At 35.3% G+C, this 24290-nt stretch overlaps 1 protein-coding gene across 10 annotated transcripts in view; it reads right to left on the reverse strand.

Annotated features, from left to right (window-relative positions):
• Positions 1–3418: 3418 nt before the first annotated feature.
• The window catches only part of RNF111 (ring finger protein 111), a 138466-nt gene continuing 117594 nt past the window's right edge, over positions 3419–24290 (reverse strand). For 8 of the 10 annotated variants that reach the window (XM_072615649.1, XM_072615640.1, XM_072615653.1 and 5 more), the window contains 7 exons: positions 23881–24232; positions 20875–21000; positions 18598–18724; positions 9561–9653; positions 8487–8582; positions 7275–7402; positions 3419–5087 (listed from right to left, as the gene is read on the reverse strand). In XM_072615649.1, coding sequence (XP_072471750.1) covers positions 4970–5087; positions 7275–7402; positions 8487–8582; positions 9561–9653; positions 18598–18724; positions 20875–21000; positions 23881–24232 — 1040 coding nt within the window. In that variant the 3' untranslated portion in view covers positions 3419–4969. The remainder of the gene's footprint in view (positions 5088–7274; positions 7403–8486; positions 8583–9560; positions 9654–18597; positions 18725–20874; positions 21001–23880; positions 24233–24290) is intronic. The other 2 variants (XM_072615660.1, XM_072615657.1) reach the window with 1 other exon arrangement.

Here is a 24290-nt window from a genome sequence, read left to right on the forward strand (position 1 = left end):
AATCCCATATGGGTCTCAACCCACAGTTTAAGAAGTGCTGCATGATAGGACTAATGAAGCTTAATAACTGAGCCCTACATCTTCCAGCTCCCTGTAATACCTCCATATATTTTTCTACCTTACTTTTAAGAGTTAAACTTGACATTTTACTTTAAGGGAAAAGGGTAATTGAGCTGTGGTTCAGTATCTAGTTCTATAAGGGTCCCCCCATTTTGATAAAGATATGGGATGTTTGTGGGTATAGGGACTTGGTCCCATACAGAAAGGGTACAAGCCCATTCAATAAAACTTGAATGGTAATGGTAATGAGCTTCAGGGATACCCCAAAATGTTGAGGTGCAAGTTTGTCTCGAATGAATTTGATCAGGCTGTCTCCAAACCAAGTAAAGACATTTATTGGGAATAACAATACACCAGGGTGGGGGTGGGGGTGTCCCAAGGTAGAGGGCTGCTTCAGAGGGACAAACACTTAAAGGAAGGTGGGTTCTTAAGGGAAACACCCTCCACTAGCAGGAGAAGCTAGGGATTCTTATAGAGAAAAGCCCACCAGTTGAAGAAATGACAGGACAAAGTAAAGATGAATGACTATGGAAACTAAGCCAGCTAGAAAGAGAAGAGAGAGTCAGGGAGTGTGGTTGCTGCATTTATGGAGTTACTGAAACCTTGGTACCAAAATACGAGTTGGACAGGACAAGGTGCACTTCTGATCGTCGTAAGCAATATGTGGAACACTTAGGCAGCTGAGAATGGGAGGAAGTCAGGGTTCTAACATCCAGACTTCAATGAATTCTAAGGATGCCTAGGACAGTCACACTATTATCCTCGTAGTGTCATTCTCTGCTCCTTGCTCACACTCATCCTTACAGCCTATCTGCTGCCAAACCTTGTTTTTACCCTCCACAACACCTTTCCTCTATGTCTCTTCTCCACTCACACAGCAGTCCTCCTAGTGAAAACTCATCACTTCACATCAATGGCCTTCCTCGTCTCCTTGCCTTGTTTCCACATTTCAATTCTACTCTCCACTCAGCAGCCAGTCATTTTCATACAGCATAGATCTGTTCATTTCACTCCTTTACTCAGTACTCCAGGATCAAAAATAAAATCTGAGTGGTGTTTAAATATTTAAAGCCTCTCGCAACCTGGCCCTTTACTATTTTTCCTTTCTTACTCCATGTACTCTACTATACAGCTACCTACATGGCCTTGCTGTTTCTCATATGCAACCCTCCAACTCCCTATTCTGTGCTTTCTTCCATGTGTGAAATGCTCTCCCTCTTTACCTGTGCCTTCTGTCTTCCTTCAAAACTCGGGGCAAATCCTATCTTCTGAATAAAGTTTTTCCTGATCTCTCCACTCTAGCACAAAGATGACTTCCTATTTAATATTACTAAATATTATTTACTTTCTATGGTATATCTCTTGCTTGTATAATCTTTTGCCTGGTGTCCCCCTCAGTAGAATGAGCTACTTGAAGGCAGAGACCAAATTTTGCTTTTCTTTGTATCCTCAGCATTTAGCACAGTGCCTCACACATGGTTAAATACTTAACGAACACATTAGCTGAATGAGTAGGGTAGAGGACGTAAGAAATTTACTTAGAAATTAAAGTTATGAAAAAGGCAAAGATACAATTTTAAAAAACCTATGTTTTATGGAAATTGAGAATGAAGGGGCCATTATAGATCAACTACTTAGCCTTTTTAACCTGGAGGTGACATGTTTGGACTTTTAACCAAAAGTGTCAGATACAGGAGAATGACTTGGGTCCCCTAGACCATAACCTTTCCATTGCTCTTTGAACACTATTCTTCCCATGTATATGAGTAACATCTGTCTTACATTTATGTCTCAATCATGTTATATGTATATGCAACTATTATGACAAAAGTGGCTGTCCTAGCCCATCCAGTCAAACTATAATGTGAGTTATATTATTTATTCCTTAAAGTTTAAAGATTTTTTTTATTGTATTAAAAAAGACCTGGAAGGCTAGAAGAAAATATACATTTGTGAGCAAGTTTGTATTCCAAAACTTTATATGTTTTTTTAGAAGTTGGAATGTTTTACTTCAGAAACAAACTTCTCTCATACACAAAGAAAAAACTGATAATAAAATGCTAAAAAAATTGGAATATTTTAATATTATTGTTTAGTGTTCAAATTTCATAGACCATTAATTTTAATAATAAAACTATTCTTATCATAAACAATTAACATGTTTCAGATGGGGAAGGATCTGTAAGCAATTAAAATGCAAACAAATTTCAAGTGGAAGGAAAATGTCACATCATATAAGAAAACAGTGTTACTGATCTACACATATTTGTTAGCAAGTATTTTTCCCATTAAAATGATAGATGGCCATTCTCACAAATTTTATTTGGCAATTACTGGATGCCAGGAAATGAAAACCACCAAAACAAATAAAGCACAACCAAGTGAAGGAGCTCTTGCAAAGTATCTTCCCACTGGATTATTTTCTTCTAAGGGCAGCATTTTAATTTAAGAGCTTCAATATTAACAGTAATGAAAGCTAATCCCTTATAAAATTTACTGTATGTTCCATGTAAATAATAATTAAAAATCAACAGTAGCCATTATCAGATATGTCAAAGTGTTCCTAATTCTGATTTAATTGTACAAACACTTTAGCTCTTCACTGGGAACCCAGATTTTCTAGTAACTTGTTAGAGAATATTTCCCCACATCTTTTATACCATAACAGGAATAATATATACAGAAAGGCCACTTGTCCTTCGTGCCATTATAGTGGAAGTTTGCCTCCACCTTGTACTTTGTATGCAACTGTAGCTTAAAACTGACACAATTTGTCTCTGAAAATATGTATATTACCATATGATTTGTTTGTCTCCACAAAGCAATTAAATTTAAAAATTAGCTACCTAACAGTTTTCCCTCCCTAGATTTCAGCATCAAAGCAAAAAAAAAAACACAATTCAGATTAAAAAAAGAATTTGGCTAAATTTTGTAGAGTTGATAAGAGATGGGATATGCAAAAGCTGTGGTTTCATTGGCTTGGGGAACACCTATTGTAGAAAATCTTTCCACCAATGCAGATCTTCAGCACTCAGTAGTCCTCTTTAGTTTATGTCAGGAGAGCTGCCTCAGGAAATGACTTGCCCATGGCCAAACACCTGATGAGCACTATGGGTAGACTTTGAAACAGGCCTTCCTGATTTCAAGTTGGCTCCCTTATCCACTACTATATCATACTGTCTTCAATTTTAAAAACTGCTACTGCTGCCCCCAACCCCCCTAAAAAAGAGGATGAAAAAAGAGACAAAACACCAAATTGGGCAGATTCAAACATGAAGTTATAACACAATTTTAAAAGCATTCTTTATCCCAAGATTTTTGATGTTGCTTTACACACATTATGAAAAAACAAGGACAATGGAAATTGAAGGTATTTATTAATCAATCCACTTACAAAGCAGGTGGCTTAATGCAAGCTTATTGACATCTTCACATATGATCCATAGGAACATGTCTTCCACATTATGACAGTAACACTGTCTGGATGCATTTGCAACTTGGGGCATTACTGAGCACATTTAAACAAATAAACTATGCTACTCTGTAATATGAAAGGATTCTGATAAGGAACTTGCATCCTGAAGTGGATTAAAACTTCCTCCAAAGGAGAAATGTTAGTACTTTAACTTAACTCTATATACTATATTATTCAGCAAATCTTAACTATAGAAATTAATATTTTTAAACCAGTGATTGACTGTTGGCAATGTATACAGTGGAATTCTATAACCAGAGCAACACTAGGTAACAGCATAATTTGTGCCTCACAGTATCTGCAGATTTATAGTTTTTCAAGTTTAGAGAGAAATAAAACAAGAGACATGTAGATTTAGCTAACTTTATTAACTTTTAACTAATAAAAATCCCTTGAAAATGATCCTGGGACCTTTAGAAGTTCTATGAACGCATGGATACCTGCCAACAATTGCAATTCTAAATCTTGATTGAATGTGTTTACAAAACCAATGTAAGCAGATATCTTAACTAGACGTGCTTTAGCTGAAGAGTGAAGAACAAGATTCTACATGTCTTTTTTCAGTTTCCCTAAAAATCCATTAAATCTGCAAGTATATACAATCCAGCTAATGGAAATTAATATTTAGTGTTCGTTAGAGCTGTTTTACAGCAGGGAAAATTAAATCAGGGAATCAAATTTCTAGACAATGTAAGAAAAAAGATAAATACAATCAGAACAGCAGTATAAGTGTATAATATCAATATTCATCTATATCTGCATTGTGCTGGAAGGAAATTTAAAAGGATACACCAAGAAGATTCAAATCAATCACTCTGGTGATGAGTATGCCACCTGCATCTGACTGAATATAATTTGTATTCTGTTCCCAGTATTAAGTATGGTTTTTAACTCAGAACTCATATTGTAAATATACAGCAGCCACTTTGTCCTACTTAAGGAATGTCTTAATACACAATATTATCATTTTCTAGTTCATCTCTATACAGTAAACTAAAATACATGATTAAATTAACAAATTCAAGGTTAGTAATGGATGAAATCATAATTCTCAAAGCTTGGTACTATGTAAAAACAAAAAGACCACACAGTTCTACTTCCTAAAGCAGCTAATCTTGCCTGCAAGTTTAGGGTCACAAAGCCCATAATATGTGCAAAGAAATGCAATCAATATAAGGAACCATGCAAAAATACAGTAAAATAAAAAAGGAAATGTAAAATCTAAAAAAAAAAAAAAAAGCTTTTATAAATACATTAAATCAACTGTATACACAAACTGTAGGTCTAGCATTAGTTGTACCATGTAGCAGAGCCAGCACTCTTTTAAGTTCAATGCTTCCAAATCTGCGCAGGTAAGTCATGCCATCTTTGGTTGACTGCAGTACCAGAAAGGATAGGAATGGGAGGGAGGGCAAGAGTTCTGGGAAAATGGTGTCAACTTTCACTTGGCAGCTGAGCCTCAATGTCCACTCTGCAAATGGGGCACTTCTTATTAGTAATTAACCACTGGTCGACACACACTTGGTGGAAAAGGTGCATACATGGAAGGCGCCTAAAATTTAAAAATAAAAAAAAAATTAACATTATGATGAATATAAATGGTATCTCTAAAGACCTTAAAGGTTAGGTTGTTTGAAGGCCACTGGGAACTTGAATTCTCTTCATAAAGACATTTTAAATGTAATACTTTAGACAAAAGGAAAGAAACAATATAAGAAAAATTACTAGGATGATTCATTTCTATAATATGTATTATTTTACTATATATACACAAAATACTGTGAGTGATTGTAATCATTAGAACTGAGCTGGTAGTTAAGTTCCATATGCTAACATCCATTTTTGCATAGGAGATAGATTAGAGTGCTCTTTCAAATTGCATAAAATTGTGAAATTTATTTTGATGTAATTCCTATACCCTTTTAGAACAGCACCACTTTACCACATATGTGTTAAATAAAAGGTATTCATTTTGCTGAACTAAACCAGGCTGTTAGTTAACAAGTTACAGGAGCTCAAAGAGGATTTCCACAATACTAGAAGAGAAAAGATGGAATAGCATTAATTTGTTATTTTAAGAAGAAAGTCAAGTGACATTCACTCTAGGTAAAATACTGGCAATAAAGTCACTAAGCCAATTTTAATTGTTTACTCAGCTTGTATTGGTATGAAACAAAAATGATACGATTTACTTCTACCCCCTTAGTCTTTTCTCAATTAAAGGAGTTATGAGTCAAGGGAACAGAATAACTTCATTGTGGATACTCAAGATCACTGCCCCTAACCATCTTTGAGTTAATGTGGCAAAAGGGTGGAAAAAAAAAAATCACACTGTTTACATGTGATGAACCTCTTCAAACACAGATGGGATGATCCAGGGATGATAGAGTCCACTGCAAGGCCTAAACCTTTTCAAGTTTCAGCTCTACTCGCAGGCTTGCACTCTGCTGGCAAAGCCTCTAAGAACCAAGGGAAATAACACTCCATGGTGAAGCACTGGAGGAGGACTTCATTGTGGGCAACAAAAAATTATTTTAATACTAATTTATCTGAAAGCCTTCCCAACTGATGTGTGAGCTCACTACTGTAAGCTATCTTCAGCTCAAATTCTGAGGAATTACAGTTTTGCTGTCTATTAAAGTCCCTGAAAACATCATATTATTATGCTGCATTAGCAAAACAAGAGACTATGAATCTATTATTTGGGACCTGAGTGCAGAATCTCAAACTTAAGTATTTTTAATTAATTTCACTCACAAATATATTTCAATATAATGGGCTATCGCTATCCACTTTAAAACAGAATTGCTTTTTGTATCCCACAAGTATGTTCAATTGGTAACAAGAGATCTACATTTGGAATGAATTCTGACTCTTCAGCCTGTTTGACACTGGGCTGCCCCACCTCTGGACCTTCAGTTTCTTCATCTGTAAAATTGGGAAGGTAGACTAGATGATATCTAAGGTATCCCCTTTTCCAGCTTAAAATGTACACAACAAATTTTGTTCTTCTGGAACTTTGAAAGACAAAACAACATGGCCTGCAAAGAAGATGAAAGAATACTTCCATCCCAGATTCTCCAGGGTGGTAAACTAAAAACTTACTTGACAGAAAACAACTTATCTACCATTTCTACATGTCAAAAGTCCAGCAATAAGATGTACTAATGCAGCACCAGTGCATAGTATGACAACTGTTATGTTCCTTTAAATTTTGGAAACACTCTGCCTCATAACAATGTGAGGAAGGTAGACACTCTAGAATTCTTTCTTACAGATAAAGAACTTGGGCTCTAAAAAGTGCATGGACCTGGCCACAATCACAAAGCTCTTAAGAGTCTAAGGAATGTTTGCAAATGGTCCCTTTGCATACTGTTCCTTCACAGAGGAATAGGAAAAGAGTCATGGAAGAAGCCCAAGAAGGCATTTAAACCAGTATCTCAGTAAGAGAAAACTAAGATGTAAACAAATGGCAATGATTCGCTCAAAGTCCAAAGCCAATGAATGTCAGACTTGAAGGCAGAACTTGGATTTCTCAACAACCAGTACAACATGCTAATCCCTACTAGCCATAGGGGAATGCATTCTTCTCTATCCCCTCTTCTCTGTATCATGCCCAACTGCAAAGCCTGGCTGGAAGAATGGGCTAAAAGAAAAGGTAAATCAGACTTAATGTTTGGTTTCTAACCCTTGCTGTAAAAAGCTGGCAATTAAATTAATCTGATTAATATTTAATTACCTCACATCTTCACCTTCCTCTAAAATAGACAAACAAATGGTACATTTTTCCTCTGTGTCTTCCTCAGTTCCCTCTTCCCCATCTTGTTTGCAGTGCAGTTTCCTCTGTGAGAACCAATCAGTTGTTACCTTATTAGTAGAGATGACATTATTGAATAACTGAGTAAAATTTGTTTTTTACAAACAACATCAACAACATCAACAAAACAACAACACTGAACAGTATTGAACAGAAGAGTGTTTTAAACAGCTATTGATGGCTAATAAAAAGGTCTAATTTGGTAAATTAATCCTAGCAGGCTGGCACACGTACTCTTTAATTTCAGAACTTAAACAGATTAAAAGTACTATCATTGATTCAGTGTAATAAGGAAGACCTTTTGGTCTGAAAGGTAGAATATAAATTTAAAAGATACACACAGCATAAATATATGATTTCTATAATTTTATAAATACAAATATTTAGAGAAAAATAGATCACACCTTGTACATTTTTAACTAATACTTTTTTGAAAATACTGTGCATATTTATTGATGTTATTAATATCAATAACTGGGAATAAAAAAAATATTTTTAAATTATAGAAGGTCAAGAAACATTAGTGATTTCTCATTACAGTCCTAAAAATTCAAAACCAAAAAAAAAAAAAAAGCTATATGGCAACTATGGTCTTATGTCTATTTTGTCAATCTCTATATAGCATGACTGCATGACATCTTCTGAAATTTCTTATAAAGTCCTGGTGACCATGTTTAATTTATCTAGTCCATCAACTCCATACTCAAATGAATAATAATGGACACTGGGAGTCTAAGGTAAAAGAAACTAAAAGACTTCCATATAATTGCACAGAATTTGAAAACTGCTAGATTCCTGATATCTTTACAAATGCCAAAGGTACTACTACTGCATTTATACCACTCATACATGTTGTTTAATAGTGGTCCTTGGAAATCTGCCTAGGTTACGGTCATATTCTACACCAGCAAGACTTTCAAAGGTTAGAGTGTGACCCTAACTAATCCTTGACCAAATGCTGCAGAAGTAGATAAGTCTGACTAAAAGATCAAAATTGATCTTACAAAGGCAATAATTTCACTCCACTTAGAGCAAGAATCAGTTGGCAGCTCAGGCCACAAAGTAGCAAGACTAACTTAAAAGACTTAAATATTTTTCAAATTCCCTACCAAGGCTATTAAAAGAAATTCTTACCTTTTTGTATTTGTGTGGGTATGTACATCTTTCAATTGTTCCCTGGGAAGCTCCACGATTGACATTTCCTAACCGCTCTTCCAAATGAATCAGTTCCTAAAAACAAGGAAAAAAACATCAAAATCCAAACTGATGACTTCATAAATCGCAAGGAAGATGACTTCAGGGGGGACAAAAGCCAGTAATGATTTTAGTCAGTCTTATCCCAATTTCTCTAAAGTTACAGTATACAAAAATTTGGTACACCGAAAAGAAAAAGTTGAACCTGATGTTTTATTACAATTAAAAAGCACAAAATTATTTTCATACATGACAAGAAAACAAAAATCTAACATCCAAATGTCTTTTTCCCCAGAAAATTAAATGACAAAGAACTTTCAGATCTGAAACGGAATTGTTTCTGAACCCTGAACTCTGAGAAAGATGACTAGATTATTTTCTTATATATACATGGTTTAGTCCATTACAACCTGAGTGTTACAAAGATATTGCAAAGGTCCACAAATCCATATGTGAACCAAGCATTGCATTCAATGTTTAGTGCCAATAAAAACTCAAAATGACAAAAAATGAAAATATTTTCTCTTGAGTTATGTTTAGCAAATATTAGCATATTTTATGCTAAATTGTATAAGTAGTTTTATTCAATTTCTGTAGTTTGCTGAGTACTTTATTTACTCCTCTTTTAACAAGATAGACATGTTGGATGGAAAAATTTAGAATGAAGAGATCCATGTTGTAGTTCTTGCCCTGCCCCTAACTTAAGTCTGTTTTTTCACCAGTAAAATGAAGAGGATGGATCTCCAAGTTACTCTCTCTCAAATTATGTGAATTATTAGTCTCCTACCTAAATACACACACACACACACACACACACACACACACACACACACACACACACACAGAGTCACTACAAATTCATACACAACAAATGCTAATAATTATATTGAAAATTAGGAGTTTGCATGCATTCTTTCCCTTTGCACTGAAATGCAGTGCCATACCTCAACAGATGCTGAAACTAACAGTTATATATTAAAGACATTTTGGCCAACAACTACACTTATTACAAACCTCAAAATTGCCCCTGAAAGGGCCTCTAAATGATGTTCCATCCAGGCCTGACGAAATGTAACGGATGTGAGGATAGCCTGCCATATCTGGAACCTATTTAAACACAGACACAAGTTAAAACTATTCAGAAAAATTTTCATTGGCTTACTTTTCACAATGGAAAAAAAAGTTCATTAGTGCCCCAAGGCATCAAGCAGTTTAGAGTGGGGCCAGCTGCCAAATCCAAGCTCCAGCATGCTTTAAAGACAGTAGATGTTTGGTAGATGTTTTAATGATGAGGTGGGATGAATGTCATCTTAGTTCCTGCTCAATGGGAGATGAAATTAGTTCTCAGCTGATGTGAATAGTCCTCAAGGGAACCTTGCCCTCTACTACAGTCTAGTTGAGCACAACCCAAAGTTTAAGCAAGGTTTTTAAATATAGGACTATATTTTGCCCAGTGGTCTGACTTTCCACAATTCCTCCTTTGGGACCAATCATATTCATAGTACAGCATCAGTGTTGTTTTTCAGTCATGTCCAACTCTTTGTAACCCTGTACTGCTAACATATTTTTGCATAATGGGAAGATCTTTCCCATCCATTAATAGGCTCATGGGAACTGCTTGAGTTACATGGAAGCCTGAGCCACATAAGTCTGTGGTGGGACGAGCTTGGTGAAAAGGGTGGAGCACAAAGGGACGGAGCAGGAAATTGGACACAGCAGTTAGAGCCGAGGGAGAGAGGGGGAGAGAGGAAGCAGGCAGCAAGCTGTGAGTTTTCCTTTGTGTGAAGACCCTGGCAGGGGGAAAGCTTGGGGATGATGGTGCCCCTCCGTTGTTATTGTGTATAGATTTCTTTGTTGCAACGATGGATTTGGCTTTCTGGTGTTTAAATAAATATTTTGGTTCTGTCTTCCATGTGGAGAGCCTGTTATATTGTGCAATTCAGAATTATGCTGGCATAGCATATTCATAGCCACTATAGGTGCCTTGAATATCATGTTGATGTTACAGACCTCTTCTGGGGTTTTCTTGGCAAAGATACTGCAGTGGTTTGCCATTTCCTTCTCCAGCTATTTTACAGATGAGGAAATGAGGCAAACAGAGCTCAGTGACTTGCCCAGAGTCACACAGCTGGTAAGTGTCTGAGGCTTGAATGGAACTCAGAAAGATGAGTGTTCCTGATTCCAAGCCTGGCACTCTATCACTGCACCACCTAACTTCTTCCACAATCAAACCTGTATTGGTCAGGTAGCCTCAACTGCATAATTCTAATCTCTGTTGCTCATCCAAATCAGTTTGAGCAAGTATTAGTGGCTTAATCTAGGGGACAAATTTGCGACAGGAAACAAGTATACTGTGGCCATGAGTTTTACAAAATCATAATTCCATGTTTCTTTCAATGTCATAAAATTTAAACAAATTTAGTTAACCACAGTCATAATCTCAAATATCCCTTATGGAGAAAAACCCTGTTAAATAGGCTCTATAGGTAAACTAAGTCAGGTTACATATTAAACCACTTAGAGGGCTTAGAATGTATTCATTTGAAAGGAAGATTTACATTTCACCATGGTCATGAAGAAAACTCAGTAAACATAAACACCATAAAAACAAAACAAACCCCACCAAGTAATAATAATCATCAATAATAAGTCTCTTTTGTAATCCAGTAATCCACTCCCAATGTTCATTTAATCAGCACATTTCATCTTGAGTCCCAGATGTCCCATGTGGTCATCTGGTCCCTGGAAACATTTCCCTTGGAAATTCTGGAATAAGCCTCATTCAGCTCTGAAGAAGACTCCTCCTGGAGATCTGCTTCTTTGGTTCTGAGTCACCTGCAGAAATTTCTAGGTAACTGCTAAAATTTGCCAGTATCAAAACTAATATAATTTAGCCCAGCCTCCTGAATATGCTTTTACAGTTCATGTGATGGGAACTACCTCAACCATATGGATCTAACCTTACTGACATCGGAGCTATAAGAAGTGTAACAAAGTAGGAACCCATAATTTACATGAAAATTCAGAGATTTCCAGTTTTTTTACATATAATTTGCTTTATCTTTATCCAAATTCTGTACCTGATATGGACAATGTTATCACAGGGTTAAGGAAGGTTCATAGAAAATGAACCTGTCTATTTCTTAATATTATTGCAAAGATATCTCAAAGTAAAAAAGAAAGGATATGATTTAAAATTCTTTATGATTAATGCAATTTTTATATGTAAAAACCTTAATCCAATTTTGGGAACTTATTACTAAAACACACTCAAGCCTATATTTCCTATGAGACACACTTGGAAGTCAATCAAATACACATACACACACACGCACACGTTCTTAGATTTCTAACATTCTAATCCTATTGCTTTCTCAAAGTTTACCACTCCTTTAAATCTAAAAACTTTTATATCTTCATCTTTTCTGCCCTTTTTGAGGATATATCTATAGACATTTCTTTCTATCTATCTGTCTTCTTCATATCATCTTAAAGGAATGAAGTAATTTAAGGGCCTAATCTTATACACAAATATATAACTACTAGCAATATGGGATGTCAAGCCTAAGAAGAATTCATTTAATTCATAAATTATAATTCATAAAAATTCATTTGCTCAGGATATGGAGTTGATCACAAATTCACATTAAAATAGTAAGATCTTTCATATTTGCTTCCTATTTTTAACTCAGAAGTTTCAATATTAATCTATTAATAGATTTAGTGTTGTAATGACAAAACTTCCACTGTTCACCGGACCTGGTTGTAGAAATTTGCTATGAAAGGTAAATGGAGGGACATGGTTATAATACCACCAAGAGAGCAGATTGATGTGATACAATCTATTAACAGGGGAAAAAACTCCTTTAGCTCTGTTTGATTCCAAAAAAGAGTCACAGTTCAACAAGCTACTCACACAGCACAGTTTCATATCATTCACAAGGTGGCAAAGTTAGGCTCAGAATTAACCAGGTGAGAAAATTTCTTGTTTAGAAAAGAAATAGCATCATGGGGTAATTACTGAGTCAAGAAGATCCAACCTATACCCATGCAAGGTGAAGTCCCCTCAAGTTTTCCCAGAAAAAAGATATCCATCTGAGAACAGTAATTCTCAGACTTCGCCTCCTTTGGGTAACATATGGCATTTCTCTTGAATAGTGGACTATTGGCTTCATGACAATTCAAACAATCATATCTGATATCAAATCTCAATATTATATATAGTACACATCCATGAGATTTCACCTCACATGGCATAATTTTTTTTCTTTATTTTAAATTTATTTTTACTTTTCAACATTCACTTCTACAAGATTTTGAGTTTCTATTTGTCTACCCATCTCTCCCCTCCTCCGCAAGACAGCATGCATTTTGATTACCCCCTCCCCCAATCATATCGCCCTTCTATCACACCTCTCCCTTCCCTTATCCCCATCTCCTCTATTTTCTTGTAGGCCAAACAGATTTCCATACCCCATTACCTATATATCTTATTTCCCAGTTGCATGTAAAAACAATTCTTAACATTTGTTTTTAAAACTTTGAATTCCAACCTCTCTCCCTTCCTCTCTTTCCCCCTACCCATGCCCACTGAGAAGGCAAGCAATTATGATGCATGTTGTACATGTACAGTTATGCAAAAGACTTCCATAAAAGTCATATTATGAAAGACTAACTATATTTCCCTCCATCCTATCCTGTCCCCCATTTATCTATTCTCTCTTTTGACCCTATTGCTCCTCTAATTACCCCCTCCTCCCATTTGCCCTCCCTTCTATCATCCCCCCACACCCCACTTATCCCTTTCTCTTCTACTTTCCTGTAGTGTAAGATAGATTTTCATAGCAAATTGAATATCGATGTTATTCCCTCCTCAAGCCAAATGTGATGAGAGTAAAGTTCACTTTTTCCTTCTCACTTTCCCCTTCTTCCCTTCCATTAAAAAAGCTTTTTCTTGACTCTTTTATGTAAGAGATAATTTGCCCCATTCTATTTCTCCTCCCAATATATTCCTCTCATCCCTTAATTTTCTTTTAGATATCATCCCTTCATATTCAACTCACCCTGTACCCTCACATATGTATAATTCCCTCCAAATATCCAAATACTGAGAAAAGTCTCAAGAGTTTCAAATATTATCTTTTTGTGTAGAGATGTAAACAGTTCAACTTTAGTAAGTCCCTTATGATTTCTCTCTCCTGTTTACCTTTTCATACTTCTCTTGAGTCATGTGTTTGAAAGTCAGATTTTCTATTCAGCTCTGGTCTTTTCATCAAGAATGCTTGAAAGTCCTCTATTTCACTGAATGACCATTTTCCCCCTGAAGTACTATACTGAGTTTTGCTGGGTAGGTGATTCTTGGTTTTAATCCTAGCTCCTTTGACCTCTGGAATATCATATTCCAAGCCTTTCAGTCCCCTAATGTAGAAGCTCCTAGATCTTATGTTATCCTGATTTTATTTCCACAATACTTTTTCATAAAGGGATCCTGTTTTCAGTTAGTTCAAGTTCAAAAGCTCCCCCTCAACCTTTTCTCTTTAAAATCACCCAGATCAATTTCTTTTATGTTCTTAACCTAACCTCACTCATACCTCACCTTACTCACCCACCCCCATTGAATAGGGCACACAGACAGAAACACTATTTAATAAAAAGAGAAAAAGGGTGCTTAATTTTTTTTACAAAGGTCTTTAGCATAACCAGACCAAAGGAAACTATATCTTTTACCAGTCACTTAAATTTGTTAAAACTCCTACTAACTAGATAGAACAGAGAGGGGAGGGGGGGAGTTCCTATGAGTTTTCTTCTGTAATCTTAAATTGTCTGTGGGAAGGGAGATACTGAAGAAGATATTCAGTACTAGTCAAAGAGGCATAAGATAACCCAACAAAGCAAAAGGAAAATAGGAGAGGGTTTTCACTTGGCAGGCAGGCTCACATTCCCATTTTCCCTCCTTTGGAACTCACAAGGTTCTAAAGTTCTCTCAGGGACAGAGTATTGCCTGTTTAAAACTGCTAAGAGGAATTTCTCTACAAGTTTTTCAAACTCTTTGAAGAGTTTCAAAAACTCTTCAACTTTTTCAATTTTTATCTCCACAGATCAAAGCATACTATTTTCTCTTTTTTAATTTGTTTTTTCTTTCTAGTGGTTATACCCTTTTGGTTCTGATTCTTCTTTACAACATAACTAATGTGGAAATATGTGTAATATGACTGTATACATAATAGCCTATACATGACTGTATGCCATCTTGGGGAGAAGTAAAGGGGAAAAATTTAGAATTCAAAATCTTATGAAAGTGAATGCTGAAAACTAAAAACAAATAAATAATAAAATAGCTATTTAAAAAATATTTATCACAATAGACTCAAACCCTTCTCAAACTCTTTTCCAAACTCAATTCTACTCACACTACAACTTTTCTTTAGTGTTCTACTCCTTCTATCTCTACTTATATTTTCTCTACCAATATTGAAATAAATCTTTCCTTTCACTCTCATTCTTTACTTTTCCTTATCTTGACTATTTTCTAAAGTCCATCTCATCTTATTTCTCAACGAAAACACTCCTGAATCTTCTATGTACAGATTTCAATACTCCTGCAGTTGCACAGTCTATTTTAATTTAGGTGTTTTAGCTACTACTTTACCTAAACAATTAAATTCAGTTAAATCATTTCAAACTAGCTCCAGTTCTGCCTACTCTCTAATAGTTTGAAATTACATATATTTGTGGGAAACAAAGGAATTCTGTTTTCAAAGGATCAAAGTTTCTCCCTGCTTTGAGTGACAGCAGAATATAAGTCAGAGGTGACTAGTTGTAATCAGAGAGCAGAACCAGGTTTCTGATTAGGTAAAAGGACAAAAGTTGGTACCCATGCTTAATGAGCTGTTTGAGGGGGAACCTATCAGGTATGAGAACATGAAATGGGAGGCTCAGGAGGTTGCATCTAGCCAATGGAGAGCAAAGGGGGAAATTAGAATTGGGAAGAGCATAAAGAGCACTGCATTTGTTTGAGTAAATGTGCTCTCCACTCGGGACAGATCCACTCACTAGGAATGTAGAATAATTGGCTAAAATAAAATGAGAACTTTCCTGGCTTCTTTGTTTAGGGTGAGCATGTTACTCTTGTGCTGAATATCCCTATCACCTTCCAGGAAGAGGAGAAAGATTGTTTGCATTTACCCTTAATCTGCAAAGCTCCAAAATCCACTACATTCTTCTAGCAAATCATCATAATTTGGAATTTCACATTAAAGATACTACATTTCAGCTGCAGATTTTTATCTCTATAAATTTCTACAGAGTGAGAACAAAGATTCCCTTCTTCTTATCTGAGTCTGTCTTCCAAACTTAATCAGAGTTAGAATTGCAAAAGAGAGAGTAAAGAGACTGTCTGAAGGCTTCGAAAGTTCCATAGAAAAGTTTCCATTCTTTTTCCTTTGGTAGATAAGGCCACCAGAAAAGTCAGTTTTGGTTAATCCAACACAGACTTGCTTACAACATATTTAATATTACACAAATAAAATACTTAACACTTCAGGTTCAAAAACCCCATACTTATCTGGCCAGTATGAACTGAGCTCTACTGCTTCTTGGACATTCCCTGTTGGCCAGCTTTCCCTTGTCCCAAGCTTTAACAGCATGCCTAATGGGGAGTCAACAAAAGGCTTACTCTGGACCAATCCTATAACATCAGCATTTCTTGCCTTTGTATTCCCTAGCAACTTTGTTTTTGTTGTTCAGTCACATCCAACTCTCCATGACCCCCATTTGGGGTTTTCTTGAGAAAGATACCAGAGTGGTTGGCCATGTCTTTCTCCAACTCATTTTACAGACGAGAAAGTGAGGCAAATGGGGTTAAGTGACTTGTTCAGGGTCACACAAGGAAGTGTCTGAGGCTGAATTTGAACTCATAAAGATAATTCTTCATGATTCTAAGCCTAGTGCTCTATCTACTGCTCCACCTAGCTGCCCCTTGGCACCTACTATTGGGCAGCTCCTCACCACTGCCTCATTTTCTTCATGTGCAAATAAAAATCAGTTTGGGGTATGGTATCTATTTCTCCTTTTCTTTCTCAGTCTCAGGAGCTTAATTCTCTGAGAGACTACACTTAGATCCAGGATCAGCCCCATGATGAAAGATATACTTTTATCTCTTTAACTAGCCATTCCCTCTTATCATTGATGCCCTTCAACTCCAACAAATACAAATAACTTCAAATTATGTAGCATTATAGGAAACTCAAGTAATGATTTCTAAAATGTAATCCCAGATAACTATTGCATAAAGTAAGAGTTATTTTTTCATTTCAGTCTCAGTTTCCTTTAATCTTGTATAAAGAGGCTCTTTACAGAAAATAGAAAAATACAAGCAGCATAATTCTATGTAGATAGTATTCACTTTGATGAACTTGAAATTCAACAGTGTAGGAAGGATTACTAATTATTTGGTGGAGTTAATAATTGAGGGATCAATTAGTGATCTTGAAGAAAGCCATTTTAGCAGAGACAGAATACAGATATCCAGGGGAAAATTAGTGAGGGAGCGTCACTTTTGAGAACTTTGGCAGTAAAGGGAAGAAATCTTTTTTTTTTTAAAGTTTTGAAAGACCAGAGTATGCTTAAGAGAGAGAAAGGAAGGAATTAACAAATGAGGCTTTATTTTACTTACTTTTAAAAGGAGGGATTTGGATTACAGGATTTCCAATGAACATTCTTTTTGTAAAAATCTTACAATTCCCTTGAAAAACTGTAACTTACCTATACTGTATATACTAATAAGATTGACAAACTTTTCACTATGTCATTCTTCACAAAGTACACATACAATGAGAAAAGTACTGCTGAAGTTTTGTCTTTTATGCTATTTAAACTTTATAAAAGCAAAATTTTGAAATCAATAGCGTCAAAGGCACTTGCTATTTGATAATGATTACAACATTAAAATGTACCACTAATGTAAAAGTGTATTAACTAAAAGCCTACAAATATTTAATATATAATATATTATAATATATGTATAATTTACAATATGTTATAAATTATAATATATTATAAAATATGTAATACGTATAAAATATAATAATAATTCAACATGAAACACTTCCAGTCAACCGAAGGGGAATGTAAGTACAGAATTGCATGTTGTATCAGATGAGGTAGCTAAGTCAGTTTTTTAAACTTTTTTCTTTTAGGGAGGGGACTGAAGAAAAATGTTATTTTTAGCGTAGGGGAAATAATTCAGGAAATGACTAGAAACATTCCTATCAAACTAGCAACTCATTTTTACCTAGCCCACAAGTGAGACAATTTTTACTACTAAACATCAAGTATCAAATGAAGAAAATTCAAAATGACAATGACATCTCATACTTGAACAGTCTTAGTTGTTAAATCAATTTTGATACTCATCAAACTCAAGTAACAGCATCAGGGTGTCAAGTATTCAAACTAGCTTAAATCAGATGTGAAGGTCAAATGTCATTATGTAACAGAATTTCAGTCCTTCTAGGGAGTAAATGAAAGAGTGTAGATAGACCATTGCAAATGCTTCAAGTTAGTCAACAATCTTTTATTAAGATACAACTACTGGGGCAAAGGATAGAGCACCAGTCCAAACGTCAGACGACCTGAATTCAAATCCATCCTCAGACGCTTACTAGTTGTGTGACCCTGGGCAAGTCACTTAACCCCAAAAGCTTCCAAAAGAAAAGAAAAAAGATATTATGTGCTAAGCACTGTGATAACTAAACACTGGACATACTTGCTCTCCTCAATGCCCTGTTGATACTGGGTTAGAAGTAGTAACACTTTCGCATGTGAAAAACAAGATATTATAATGATAATATAAGAATTGTAGCAAATCTATTCTTTTACTGGGCATTTCCATTCAACATTTATATAATAATTAAAGCAACTTGTATAAATTCTATAGAAACCAAGTTCAATATTGCATGCACTGCCTTCCAAAGAATTATTTAACATGAAAACAGAGAACCTTTTAAAAAAATTATTCCAATAACAAAAAGTTTACAAGTAGTCATCTTACCATTAATGGAAGAGCTCCTAGTTGTAAATGATGAAGTCGAGGAGGTGCATGGTAATGAGCCAAGTGAGGATGCAGTGCACCTGGAGGATATGTCCCTGCAGTCACTCCAGCTTCAATTCCCAATTCCCTGCCAAAAGCAAAAGTTCATACTTTAAACTCTAGGTTCCATTCATCTCTATTATCAATCAAAAAGGAGAATATTTCTGTGTACATTTCTAAAATTATTTTTTGCTTAACAACACATTTAGTTGAAAATGTTACCAAGGAATTCTAATAGTTCAAAAGATTAAATTTATCTCAAAATAATACTGTTATAATTTTTAGAACTAGCAGCTTCTATGACTCCATTTGTTCCAGGAACTTACACTGACGCTGCTGAAATTCCACCAATGTAAATCAGTATTTCTTTTGTAACTTAGTCTCAAAAACACACCAGTGGCACTGAGAAGTTAAAATAGTGACTTGCCTGTAGACAAATGGCTAATGTATGTCAGAAATAAAATCTGAACCCAGGTCTTCCAGACTACAAATACTCTATCCATTAGGCTACAATGTTTTTCTAATTATCAGTAATTAAGTACTTGAAGTAAGTTATTACATTAGTAAAGCACTTTTGTGTAAAAGGAGCAAAAAAATCATATTTCATCTTTAAAAAATAAAATCTACAGTACATGATATTCATACGTGATATTTAGTGAAATCAAGGGGACATCAAAATTGTTGTTACTTTGAATTTAGTGGACTATTAGTTTTTTTAACTTGAGTCAATTTATTTAACTTTTTCATGCATTCATTTTTTTTCTCTGTAAAGTAGGGGCTGGATGGTGTCTGAGTTTTCTCCCAGGTCTAAAAGCCTATGTAGTTCTATTGCACTTTGTTTAAATAAAGGAAGTTCTTTACTGTATGCCATACTCGGAAATGAAAGCATATCTTTGGTTCTGTAAAAGAACAGATTATATATTCATTTAAGGAATTTTGGGATTTTTAATAAAAAATTGCTGAAAGAAATCAAATGATACTGTGCCTCTACTAACTCCCTACTGCAGAAAATGCCTGAGATTCAAGCCAGACTGTCCTGCCTTCCTCTCCACAACTCATTGTCTATCTCCTTGACTCTGTACCTCACTTAAGTTGTAGCACACACAATTAAACAGAAAACATAATGGCTAAACCAAAATCGATTAATTCATTAAACAGGTTGACTGCAAATACATTTTATAGATCGTCTCTGGACTTAACAAAACTGGCTGGAATAAGATGAAAATAACATTACTATGACAGGCTATATATTCAAGTATCCATCAGAACTGTTAAAAATTTAAAACTGGATTTTATCTATTTCCGTGACCTGCTTCATAATACTGTGAAAAAGGTAGTGAAAATATTATCATTATGGGCTTTGTATATAATGGGCATTTAGTGAATGATTATGGAATCAAATTCCCATTTTACAGAAAATAACAATAGCTGGTATTTATACAGCACTTTAAGATGTACAAAGTGCTTTGCAAGTGATCACATTTGACTGTCACAACTCCTCTGTGGGATGCTATATTATCCCCATTTTAGAGAAGAGAAAACTGAGTCTGAGCAAGGTTAAATAATTGCCAGGGTCACAAAGCTAATGCCATGCGGTCACACATTAAAAGTCAAAGCCAGAATTTGAACCCTGGTCACTTGGACTATAAGTACATTGCTCTTTCTACTACACCACAGGACCTCTTTAACATATACAAGTTCCCTAAGGCAAAATCCCCAAATTCAGAGTGTGCAATCCATGTGGACAAATACAGGAGAAGCTCTGCCAGAGAGAATATCTTGCATTTATCTAAAAAGTGGTCTAGGTCTGCAAATTGCTTTTTCACATATGATCCTTACAACTAACTCCAAAAGCAGTGCAATTCCCCAAGAACAGTGACTAATGAAAAAACTTAAATGCACAACAACAAACAACTTACTGGGAATTTTGAAACATAAATCAGGGCCTTGCAAAGCTGACTAAATGATATGTCTAGTTTCCATTTATTCAATCTCATTTTAGATTTTGAATGGTTTCCTCAATACCAAGAAAAAAATTAGGAACCTCAAAGTCATCTTATGGAAATGAAGAGGAATGTAACTGGACATAAGCTGATATTTGCCTGGGGAAGACAACAGTACCTGGATGATTTTCGCAAGATAATTTGGGACATAGGTATATGAACTTGGGGGACAAAAAAAATATCACAGATTTGCCACAAGATGACTATCCTGATAGAAGACAAACAAACAACTCACCAAGCAGATCTTTCCGGAGCTTGTCGAGGATGGGAAGACATTGTCTGTGGCACATGGATGTGATGCCCATGACCATAGTTTGGGTGCATTCGATGTGGATGGGGTGGAGGGCGCTCATGTGCCCTCCTAAGAACAAACAGCAAATAAAGACAATTAGAAATAACTCAGTATTTACTGAATTATTCTTAACAAAGAAAAAAAAGTATGATTCTGCAATCACCTTCAAATTACTCCTATAGTTAAGTATCCTGGTTGGTAGCATTATAGCTTTACTGAGATGAAGATAGGTCAGGCCTACCTTTCTAAGTTGACAAAACAGGTCAAGAGCCCTTGATGTGATATGCCCAAGACCAAAAAAGTAGTTTAAAGACAAAAATGGAATCTGAACCCAGGTCTTCTGATTCCAAATCCAACACTATTTCCACTGTAACACACCTGTGCCTTGTGTTCATACTCAAAAAATCACAATACTTTAACACTTAAATAAATAATTATGTATCCAAAAAGTATGACCATGTTTTTATTCATTCATCCTTTACTTATCACATCCCCTCAAAATCTCATCCAAACACACGCAAAATTTCAGTATAAATTTGGCTAACTGCTACATTCAACATACTTCACACACACACACACGTATGTGTATATGTGCATATATACATCTCTGAAGATCTTTTTCTACTTTTTAACCAGTAAATATATGGATAGATATAGCAATTATGTGAGACATTTTCACATTAGTCATTTTGTACAAGACAACTAGAATAAAAGAAAAGAAAAAGAAAGTGAAAAACAGCATGCTTTCGTTTGTACTCAATCAACATCAGTTCTTTCTCTGTGGGTGGACAGTACGCTCCATCACGAGTTCTTTGGGACCTTCAGATCACTGTACTACTAAGAACAGCTAAGTCATTCTCAGTTCTTCATCAAACAATATTGCTATTACTGTCTACAATGTTCTCCTGATTCTGTTCACTTCACTAGGGATCAGTTCATGTAAGTATTTCCAGGTTTTTCTGCTTGTCATTTCTTATAACACAATAATACTCTTACAAACATATACCACAGCATGTTTAACCATTCCCCAATTGTTGGGCATCCCTCTGAATTCCAATTCTTAGTCACTATAAAAAGAGCTGTTATAAATATTTTTTGTAAAAATAAGTCCTTTTCCCCTCTTTTTAGATATCTTTGGGATATAGACCTAGCAGTGGTATTAGTGGATCAAAGGGTAAGCCAGTTTTAGAGCCTTTTGGGCTTTGTTCCAAATTGTTCTCCAGAATAGTTGGATCTGTTCACAACTCCATCAACAGTGCAAAGTGAATACATATTGAATGTTTTAAAGATAAGAAGCTGAAGGAGAAGAGGGTGGGGAGGTTAAGTGTGGAAATAAAAGTGATATAAACAACATATATATGTAATATACACATATACACATACATATATACACACATATATATGTATGTTTGAAGAGAATGAGATTTAAGAAATTAAAAAACGTTTTTTCAAGATAGGGGTAGTTGAGGACAAAATAATGAAAACAAAAAGCAACAATCAAATTTAAAATGTAAACTTATACTCATAATTTTTAAAATTTGCCATTTAACTTAAAAAAACCGATCTCACTGGGCAGAAAAAGACAAACATTTCCCTAAAACCTTTATAGAATTTCCATTCACATTTTCTTTTTATATTCCTCACTACAGTAAGGAAACATCAGCATCTCAGAAGACGGTAGAGCTCAATGGAAAGAGTAAAGAACCTGGAACCAAAGCAAAGTTCATCTCCTAACTCTGACGTTTGTTACCTATGTGACCCTGTGCAAATTACTTACCTTCCCCAGACCTCAGCTCGATCAAATGTAAAAGGGGAACTAGATAACCTTTGAGGTCTTTTTCAACTCTGGATATATGATCTTATGATTTTCCTATAGGTGTAATTCATCAATGGATACAAATGTAAAGAACATCTTAAATAAAGCTGAAAAAAATTAAAGGGTATTTTTTGCACCTACCGATTTTTCTCTAAGTGTGTAACTATTTTCATTTAGATACCATCCACACAGCTGAATCTCTAGGATCACTGATGATTTCATAACCAATTACACTTTTTTAGATGTACTTTGCACCAAAATCTTTTCTTCTGGATTTACAGAAGAATTAAAGGTACAAGTGACTAAAATGGCTTCTAACATAAAGACAGTAAACTAAAAAATGATCATTTCCTGAATAGCCAAGGAGAGCAAAACCTTCATTGTCCAAAACAGTGAAGAAATGAAATATTAGGCTCAGTTTTAATTTAGAACCCTTTTGTTTCAACTTTGTGAAAATCCAACTATTATACTGAATTTTATTACTCAGTAGTTGTAAAAAATCTTTTATTGAAGGTTTATTTTGCACAACATTGTCATTCTGAATATACAGTACAATGCTGTGCGTGTGTGTGTTATAAGAAATTATATACATTATGCTTTTAAGCATCAGCCTTATCTCCCCTTTTTACATTCCTGCTGAGGTAGATTACTCGCCATGCAGAACCCAAATTCCACAGCCTAGACACTGCCTTCCTACTCAACTCTAAGAATGGATCCCCAAGTCTTTTCATCTTCCTTGAAGTGAACCCTTCTCTTATATGTACTGTCACTATTAGAATGTGAGCACCTTTATTTTGCTTTTCTATTTGTATCCCTAGCACAAAGCACAGTACTTTGCACAAAGCAAATATTTTTCCTCCCTCCCCTTTTTCCATTCATGTATATGCTAACCTTGAAATATAGCTTGGAATTTATTTGCTTTTAATAAATTCACTAGATGAGATTATTTTGTGACAGGCATTTTTCATATGAAAGTTATCCATGTGGGACTGGTTGGCGAAAGAAGTGATTAATGCAGAGTAGCATTTTAATTATTAGTTATACTGCTTCTTAAAATTTTCATGATTTTAAAGACTTAAGGAGACAAAAAGAAAAAAGTGAACATGATTTTCTTGTACAAACTTAGTGCTTACGTTGGATGTTGCATCATTCTTCTCCTTTGCACCTCCATTCTCTGGATCACTTCATGAGGATGTAGTCTCTGTGCTGAAGGTGCTGTAGCAGGAATATGATGTGAAATTGGCTGGTGGGTAGGGGGGAGATGCTGAGGAATTGGAGCAGTTGTACTGCTTAAATGGTGAGTTGGGGGTGGAGGAGGCACAGGATGAGTTGTAGCATGTGAAGACATCTGCGTATGGAAGGCATGTACGGGATGAGGAATAACATAATCCACTTGAGTTGGGGGTTGAGTCTGAGAAGGAGGATTCCCATGGGAGTGGGGGCATGAAGAAGTCTGATGATGAAGTGGTCTGGTCAAAGAAGGATCTGAAAAACACAATTTAACAGGTATTTACATGGAGGCACAAGGCATTCCTTATTACCT

This window comes from Notamacropus eugenii, chromosome 1, assembly GCF_028372415.1.
Source record: "Notamacropus eugenii isolate mMacEug1 chromosome 1, mMacEug1.pri_v2, whole genome shotgun sequence".
In the NCBI taxonomy this organism is placed as follows: Eukaryota; Metazoa; Chordata; class Mammalia; order Diprotodontia; family Macropodidae; genus Notamacropus; species Notamacropus eugenii.